At 31.6% G+C, this 9,712-nt stretch overlaps 1 protein-coding gene across 1 annotated transcript; it reads left to right on the plus strand.

Annotated features, from left to right (window-relative positions):
- Nucleotides 1–381: 381 nt before the first annotated feature.
- On the plus strand, nt 382–2,816 carry LOC136213439 (uncharacterized). The gene is made up of 4 exons (XM_066002829.1): nt 382–983; nt 1,422–1,559; nt 1,687–1,842; nt 2,530–2,816. Exons 1-4 carry the CDS (start codon nt 465–467, stop codon nt 2,602–2,604), a joined length of 888 nt encoding a protein of 295 aa, XP_065858901.1. The 5' UTR covers nt 382–464; the 3' UTR covers nt 2,605–2,816.
- The last annotated feature ends 6,896 nt before the right edge of the window (nt 2,817–9,712 follow it).

Below are 9,712 nucleotides of genomic sequence, written 5' to 3' on the forward strand. Positions count from 1 at the left end.
TTCTTAGCCAAGCCTATAAGACTAGGTCGTAATGAGAGTAGATTCCCTATGATGATTCCTCGTCTTTTCTTCCCCAAATGATGGTTCAGACTTCGTAAGTGCTACATGAGTGTGCTTATATTCATCCAATATCAATAAATATAAAATATTTGAGATATTCCATTCCATCTAGGCAACAATAAGTTAGAAACTTACAAGTAAAAACACGTAATTACAGCTTAACAAAAAAAAAAAGTGAACATCAATTAAATTAGCTTAAGAACTTAAACTAATTAACTTAATTTACTAATTATATCTCTAATCATTTCATCTTTTCTGTTTTAAACAGTTTCTTCACAACTTTCCCCACTTCTTTCCTTCCTATAAATACATCTTTCTCTCCCCCCAGGTTTAGTGACAGACAGACCAGACAAAACACTTTCTTTTCTTAATTTAATCGAACCAAAATTCCAATCTTTTCAATAATGGCTTCAATCCCTCATTTCTACTCCGATTACCAGTTTTCCCCCGACGAATTTTCCGAGATTACCTCCGTTATAGCTCAAGAAACCTACCCCGGGGGCTGCGGCGGCGCGGCATTTGGGGGCAATGATTTTAATTCGAGTAATGGCGGTGTAATGTTGGGTCATCCGTTGATATTTTACGATAATAATTGCGGTGGAGGGGAATTCGAGGGTTATCGGTCGGAGACGGAGATGTTTTCTAGGGTTCCGGTGAATTTTGGGGTTTTTTCTGAGCAATTTGGGGTTGTTTCTGATACGGCTGCAGCTGTTCCTTGTTCTTCTAATAATTCTTCTTCATTTTTGGGGTTTGGAAGTAGTAATGTTTCCGGTGGGGGTGGCTGCTGTAAGGTTGATCAGAATAATTATTCCGGCGGGGGGTTTCAATTCTCCGATGGGAGTTCATGTGATTATGGTGAAGATTGTTGTGGATTTGTGCCAAATTTTAAGTCTGTCTGTCCTGAATTGGCCGGAGATAATTGGGTATTTTTCAATGCATTTCTTTGATTAATTGTTCTTTTAATTTTTTAAAAAATTAATAGTATTCACGAGGGCCGATTTAGTTTTTACGTAAGTTTAACATCTACTAGACGACACAATTTCAAACTTTATTATAAGAAAATGTGCAATTTTAAGTCTTATTCGATGATCAGAACGTTGAAGATTGGAGCCAGAATATAAAATTGCACATAAAAACATCGAGATTTGAAATTACACTGTGTGGTAAACGTTAGGATAGAAATTGCGATGTTTTGTACGTGCAAGCTAAATTCGGGAAAAATTTGTGTTTTATCCCTATAATATATAATTAAATATGATATAAATGCAACACAAATGAAATTTGTGTTAAAAATCATATCAGACGTGTTATTTCTGTAAATCGTATTTTCGTATCGGAAATTAACGGTTTTTTTATTGCAGGGAATTCAGTGCAATCAAATGCAAGCCAATGAACATAGCAACATTAAAGTTGGGCGTTATTCAGTTGAAGAAAGAAAAGATAGAATTCTTAAGTACTTGAAGAAGAGAAATAAAAGAAACTTCAACAAGACTATTAAGGTCTCTTTTATTCTCATTATATTCTCTTCTTTTTTAAAATTTTTTTATTGTAATAATATTTTTCCATTTTTGTAGAATAATATTAATTCATATATTAAAAGAAAAAATTCACTTTTATTGTTCTTAGTATGCTTGCCGGAAAACCCTAGCCGATCGGAGAGTCCGTGTTCGAGGAAGATTTGCAAGAAATAACGAACTATCTCCGTGTGAAGATGAAACTGGATCGAAAAAGAATGATAATCCTGTTCAAGATAAAGAATCTTATAGTAATGATTCACTCGAGGTAATTACAATCCCTACACATTAATCGATACCCTTGTTTTTGTTTATTGTTTGTTGTTGCTAATAACACGAGTAGACGATAGTTCTTTAAAAAAAACTAGCATACGTTAATTAGTGTTTTTTTCCGAAAACAATTATAAACAATTGTTTTCCAATTCTAACAGAACACTTCATTGTTTGAAGTAAAAAAGGAAAAAAGAGAATCAAACGGGTACTTCCATTTGATTCTGTTTTTTGTAGCTCATTTTTACTGTTTTTACTCCAAACAGTTAGATATAAATTTTTTCTTAAGAATTATTGTTGCTGTAGCTAATAGATATTAATTAAATTTTTTTCTACAATAATTATAAACAACTGTTTCTCGATTATAACCAAACACTTTTATTTTATTGTTTGAAGTAAAAAATGAAAAAAAAAGCAGAATCAAACGGGTACTCCCACTTGGGTTTTCTCATTTTTATAGCTCATTTTTACTGTTTTACTCCAAATATTAGATATAAAATACTCGTTAAGAATTGAAAAACAGTTCCTCATAACCATTTTGAAAGGAAAATTAGCAAATAGTAAACAATAATTGTTTAACCAATTATCTCTCTTTAAAGAAAAGATAATTTAAAAAAATTATGATTAAAATGTTATAAGAATTTACTTATTTATTTATTTTATTTATTTTTTTTTTTTTTTGTAGATGAAGAATGAGGATGATGATTGGCTACAAGAAGCAGTAGCAAGTTTAATGTATGTACCATATATAGGAGGGTGACTTTGTGGAAATTAAAAAAAAAATACAATTTATTAGATTTGTGGATGTAATTTAATCAAATGATTTAACCATATTAAGGTAGATATTATTAAGATAGAGATGGATGATCATTTCAATGATATTTTTATTATTTATTTGGGGTTGTTTTCAGTTTCATGAACTTCAACTTTTAACAAATTGAAGTTCAAAAGTGAAAAAGATTCACCTAATTATCATATGATTAATTTCACTTTTGACATGAATTTTATTTTATTTATAATATATAACTTTGGAACAACTTTTGTATTTATTAATTAATATTGTTGTTCAATGATCATGAGATATTTAGCATCTAGTCACTAATTTGTGTTGTTTATTATTTTTATTAATCACATCAAATATTTATTAATTTTATGAGACTTTCTACTGTTGAGTTCTTATATTATGCATTCGGTCTTCCATGTCATTTAGAGGACTCCCAATTTACATTTGGACATATGTATTATGATGTCGCTTAATAATTAAAATAGTGAGACTTCTTATAATATATATGAGTTCATATTACACATGTCAAAATATTTATGGAAGGTCTTTCATTTGATATGGAGAACTAGATGCTTCTAATAATTTACCCTATTATACACAGAGAATAATATATCCGACCAATTAAAAGAGATGCATATTATTACATGTGACTTGATTGGTGCTAAGAATTAAATTTATACAAGTGGGTTTTTTTAACAGATCGGATGTATTATTCCTGGTGTACGATAGAAGACGTAACATTCAGAAGTCAACTCAAAGGAAAAAATGGTCTTTTATATTAACTCATAACCAATGAAAGGAATTAATTACATTCATGGTACTTCAATTTTAAGGGAAAGGTTCTTCTAAAAAACCCTGGGAGAAACAACAGAAACACTATAAGTTTTTAACGAGGTAATACCTTACGGGTTAACTTTAATTACGCTCATATTCTCTTGGCAAAATTTTGATGATTTTTCATTTTTACATTCCACTTAGCAAGATTTAGATCTGTGACACACTACTGGTAGAGTAGTTCTATATCAGGTGCAATGAATCCGATTAATAAAAAAATAAGATGCATACTACTTCATTAGAAAAAATTAACATAAAGAATAAAGTTACACAATTATTATTTTTTCATCAGAAATTTTCTGGACCGGGATCATAACAAAATTTCTCGTTTCGAATTCCGAAGGGTTATTAAATAGTATGAAAAAAAGGGGAGAAAGAAAAAAACTTGTAGGCATTATTAATGAAAATGGTGGCATCAAATCATTGTTAAGGATTCGTGAAAGCCACAACTTTAGAATCTCTTTGTGAGTTCCTATTGAGGTGGTAGACTATCCTTATGGATAGACTTTTTCTTTCATATATATCAACTATCATATCATTATACCAATATTTTCATTAATATCATTTTGCATTTCCTTGATATTTGTCAAATCCATCAATAGTGAAGTGAATTTATCAAAATTAATTAATTTTTACAAAGATAATGTAGTATAATAGTGCTATGCAACATCATGTTTTATAGAGATAATCCGTCTAATATCACCCGTTTAACACGATAATTATTATTTTTATCGTATTTATTTTATATCTAATTTTGCACGTATACTATATGTTAAAAGTTCGACATGTTAATGCGTGAAGCTTAAGTATTTGAAATAAATAATTCTATCTTATTAATCTTAAACATAAATACAAGTATAGATATAAGGCTAAGAAAAGTTATAATAAACGAATGAGGGTAGAAAATATTATCCAACTAGGAGAAGTATAATCATATAGATTAGAATCGAAATAATTCGAGTCCTTGGGAAACCGAACTACATGGCTTCGACTATTGCACTAACACCTATGACAAGCCGATGCCGAGGGGTCAATGTTAGCCGGTCGTGAAGAAGCGTAAAATGAACATTTGACAACACCTTGGTAAGAATGGAAGCCACATGGTCTTCAATGGGAATAAAGTGTACTTGAAGAAAACCATTTGCAACTTGTTTCCACACAAAGTGATAATCGAGCTCAATGTGCTTAGTAAGAGCATGAAGGACATGATTGATAGTGAGAAAGATTCCACGATATTATCACACCATAAGTGAACTGGTATTGAAATGGGAAAATGAAGCTCACATAGAACTGACTAAATCCATATGACCTATGCTGCAACATTAGCCACTGCTTTGTACTCACTTTCAGTGGGTGAGCGAGCAATTGTGATTGTTTCTGAGTGTGCTAGGATACCAAACTTTTGCCAAGATAGATACAAAAGGCGTCAGTGCAACGATGATCATCCGAACAACCACCCCAATCAATATCGGAGTAACAACAAACCTCATGAATCAAGGCAGAGGAGAAACTAATTTCCAAGGTTGTTCTACCAAGAGTGTAGCGCAAACCATGCTCGACACCCTTCCAGTGTTTATCAGTTGGGCAATGAAGAAACTGACACAATTTATTGACTTAAAATGTCCGGACGTACTAATAGAACGTCGGATTCATGCCCTATTTTAACCACACCAGCTCCTATAACAGACCAGAAGTACCAATAGAACGCCAGATTCATGCCATCTAGGAGCCTTGTCAGGATGGATACTTAAAACCACATCTTTAACTTCATCTGAGGTAACTTCTCTAAAAAAAATTATAATTTTGTTCGTCTGTGATAATCAGAGTAATACAATCGAAAAAGCATTGGAAGAAGTGAATATGTCATTGAAATACTCAAGCATAACTTCATCTAACCCATCCTCCCAATCAGGCCAATCCCCTTAATCATCTTTAAGCTTATCAATCTTATTCCTAACCTTTTTACCTGATGCCACAAAGTGAATTTTTTTTTTGTGTTAGCATGCCCTCTCCTAAGTCAACGCACCTTTCATCCATGCTTCCAATAAATCTCAAGATTACCAATTTCATTAAAATACTCTTCTTACCTCGAACGAAAATCATCAACACCCATTGAATCCCTTCTATCACAAAGATTAGTTAAATCCTTCTTAATATCGCTAACCTTTTTTTAATTCGAGAAACATAATCATCGCCCTAACTAGACAGTGCCGCACTACATTCAACGATTTTTCGAAGTAAATCATTGGAACTGAATTTAAATCACAACTCTCCAAAATATTCGACATTTAAATCACAACTGAATTTAAACCTTTTAACCCACACCTTATACTTTTTACTCAGCAAACTTAAAAGAATGGAAAGATGATCAGATGAGCTAAAAATTTAAAACCCTAACTTGAGATTGGGGAAAGATATCCAACCATGGTGTGGTAGAGAGAGCTTTATCAAGCTTTTCTTCAATCCATTGCACAGTACCACTGCCCGTTCCCCAAGTATACAGATGATCGGTAGAACCCAAATCAAGCAAATGATTATCTTCCACTGCCCATTGAAACCCCCTAAAAAGCTACTGGGAAAGAGGATGAGAACCACACCTATCATCAGGGGATAGAAAATCATTGAAGTCGCCCATGCAAACCCAGAAAATATTATAGGCGGTAGAAAGCAGACGAAAAAGGTCCTTCAGAACGACGAGAGCGTTCTTAGTGGCCATAAAAGCTAGTGAAACGCCAAACTTGATCACCGTAGAGATTGATATTGGCATCGATGAAATTCCTATAAGAATTGTTAATAACAACCATATCTTTATCCCACCATATATAGGAGGCCCAAACCACCACTAAACATTATCCATGCTAAACCCAATCCAACTTCCTACTAATAACATCCAGTCTACTAAGCCCAATCCTAGTTTTAGTAAAAAAAAACACAATATTATGGACAAGATCCGAGAGAATCCCTACCGCCCACAGGTTGTCCAGCCCATGATAGTTCGAGGTTAACAGACTCGTAAAACTCTCAATAAAGAGAGAAAAAAACCTTCTCTCAACTAGGAGAGAAAAAACTCTTAAACATTAAGTTTTCTGCTTTTTAATTAAAAAAGGCAAAGAGCATATTTAAGCCCCTGAACTTTACCTGTTTTAAAGATCAAGCCCCTGATCAATTATTTTTCTACATTGAACCCCTGATCATTGATTTTGTTATGGATTTAGCCCTTATTTAACTTTTTTGTCGAGTTTAGGAGATGAGAAGATCGATTTGACAATTCTAATGTTGAAAATCACAAAATGAGAGAGAAGAAAATCGAGTTTGGAAGAATATACTGAAAATTAATTTCTATAATTTCATTTTGATTTTTGATTTTTTTTATCTCTCCTAGTCAAAGAAATCTTTTTTTTATTTGTCCATGTCAACAAGCCGAATCGCTCTAACGATGTATGCAGTCCAAACTCGATAGAAAAGTTAAATAAGGGCCAAATCCATAACAAAATCAATGATCAGGGATTCAATGTGGAAAAATAATTGATCAGGGGCTTGATCCTTAAAACAGGTAAAGTTCAGGAGCTTAAACATGCTTTTTGCCATTAAAAAATTATATGTATTTTTTTTTAAATGATGTTTAATTGCATTATAATGTCAATTCTACTCGTATTATTGGAACAACTATATATATTACTAAAAAGGTTAATTTTAAATAAACGTCTCGTGGTTTTACAAATTTTTTTACAGATCGGTATCTGTGGTTAGCAAAATTTTCATTTTTTAAAATTTGGCCGATCACGATCTCAAAATGAAAATTTTCAAGAATTAAAGTTGTTTAATGTCATATTTACTATGGAATCACATTTTTTTATTTTTTCAAAATCATTATTTTTGACGTTTTTTCTGTCTAAACATTAACTTTCTCTCTCATAAAAAAACAACACGTAAATGACCTGAAACCTAAAAAGTTGAAGAATTAAAGTTGTTTAATTCTTGAAAATTTTCATTTTGAGGTCGTTATCAGTCAAATTTGAAAAAATGAAAATTTTGGTAACCACATATACCGATCTACAAAAATGTGAAACCACAGTATTTTATTTGAAATTAACCCTAATTAAAATTAATGTGCAGTACAGTTAATGACTACATATGGATCCCGAATGACCAAATTCATGGTTAGAACTAAGCTAAGCTTATTAAATTTAAGTCGCACGATACTTTTTTTTTTTTTTTGAGAAAAGCCGTACGATACTTTGAATCAACACTATAAGATTTTAAGAAAACTAAATCTAATAAAATAACGAACTTCAATCGATAATTTAGAGTTTACGTGAACACTACTATTATGTCTATATAAAGCACCAGCACAATAAACTTCCATTTGTGCCCAATAAAACGCCTTAAAACAAGGCCACATATCTTCTTTCAACTTGAAAATCATCACCATTTACATATGGACCTAACAATTATACCTATATTGTTGAATACATTTGGAAAAAAACATTTATAAACGGTTTTTAACCGTTTGGAAAAAGTTGGAAACCGTTGCAACAAAAGTTGGGATTTCAGTGGAGATGAAAGATACATATCTAAGACAACAAAATACCATTTTCCTTATGACTTTTTTCTTTTCTTTTTAAAGTTTAATCACCATTTAAGAATTAAAGTTGTTTAGTACCAAATTTACTAATGGAAGTAAATTTTTTATTTTCCAAAATTATCATTTTCAGAAATTTCTCTCTCTAAACATTCTTTTTTTCTCCCCTCTCCAAACAAGACCTAGATGATCTCAAAATTAAAAGGTTAAAAAATTAAAATTGTTTAAAATATCATCAAGTCTTTGAATTTTTCAAATTTTAAATCATCAACTCTTATTTTAATTTTGAAGTCCTTGTTTTTAGTAACAACCCCAATCATCTCGTGGTACGAAATCAAATCCAAAAAACCCTATCAAGCTCGAAGATAAGGATTCAACGTTTGTAGACCGAGACCCGCACATTATTCACAAAGATAACATAATCAAAATGTATTATTTTGGTTAAGTTGTTTTCATGTATACTTGGAATTAATTTGTAATGTCAAAATGAAGATGATAACCGGTGAAAATATAGTCTCATGAGCAGCAATATTGTTAATATTTTGTCCTTAAAAACAAATGGGTGTTACAAGTAAGGATTCTCACAATCGTAAGGAAGCACTACCTTCATTTTTAAACAATATATTTTCTTTCACAACTTTGACCCCATTCTACTAATTTCATTTATTTATTTAATTCATTGAGACCCCAATATCATACCTTAATTTGTTTGTTATAACTTACGCCTTGTTTGATAAAGCATTTAATTACTTAAATTAAAATATTAAACACTTATTTAATTTAAGTGCGTTTGATAACGGTTGTTTCTCCACCACTTAAATTAGTTAATTAAGTTAAAAATCACTTATTTTGATAAGTCAAAATATTTAACTTAATAGTTTAAGTTAAACATTATCAACAAATATATTTTTATAAAAGTTAAATCATTCAATACTTTCAGCACTTATAATATTCGGTACTTAAAATTCAGTACTTATTTTTTCAGCACTTAATTTTCAGTTTTATCAAACAGCACCTTAGATTATTTAGATATGAAAATGGTTGCATTCTCCTTTTTCTCTCTCTATAAATATATATCACTTTAAGATTAACTTAATCATCAAAATTTACACAAAAAGCCATCCTTAATAAATTTGTGAATGTCTAAAATGATGTCATGCAATATGTGTAGCTTTTTAGAACCTTCTTGAGTCATATGAACTGGAAGTAACAACTAGTCAGAGAAGGGTTGGCATCCGACGAAGCCGTTTCGATGCTTAAATTAACAAAGGTTGAAAGAAGATTGAAGACAATATGAATATTGGTGATTGTGATGTTTATATACATCATGGGGGTTGTTTACCGTATCTATACAGAGTAGTTGCCAGGGTAACTGTCGTAATCCTAAGAGTGCCCTCGTGACTCACCAGACACGTGTTGGTCTTCGGTTGGTTCTACCACCTTCAGACTATAATGATGTCAGTTGGTGTATCCTACCATATAATAAACATGATACCAGGTGTCACCATTCAATTGGTCCTGAAGCCTTCGGACCGTTACGTCATGATCATGCAACAATTATCCTTTGTGTAACCGCCTCATGCAATCCAAAGGCTCTCTTTCCTTCACCGTACGTATACTGGTACGAACAAGGGATATCAATCCACGTCGGAAGATACTGTTTGCATC

This window comes from Euphorbia lathyris, chromosome 1, assembly GCF_963576675.1.
Source record: "Euphorbia lathyris chromosome 1, ddEupLath1.1, whole genome shotgun sequence".
NCBI lineage: Eukaryota > Viridiplantae > Streptophyta > Magnoliopsida > Malpighiales > Euphorbiaceae > Euphorbia > Euphorbia lathyris.

Coding starts and splice junctions, on each gene's coding strand:
- LOC136213439 (XM_066002829.1), top strand. CDS start 465: ATGGCTTCAATCCCTCATTTCTACTCCGATTACCAGTTTTCCCCCGAC. Junction 1,560..1,686: donor ACTTCAACAAGACTATTAAG/GTCTCTTTTATT, acceptor TATTGTTCTTAG/TATGCTTGCCGGAAAACCCT. Junction 1,843..2,529: donor ATAGTAATGATTCACTCGAG/GTAATTACAATC, acceptor TTTTTTTTGTAG/ATGAAGAATGAGGATGATGA.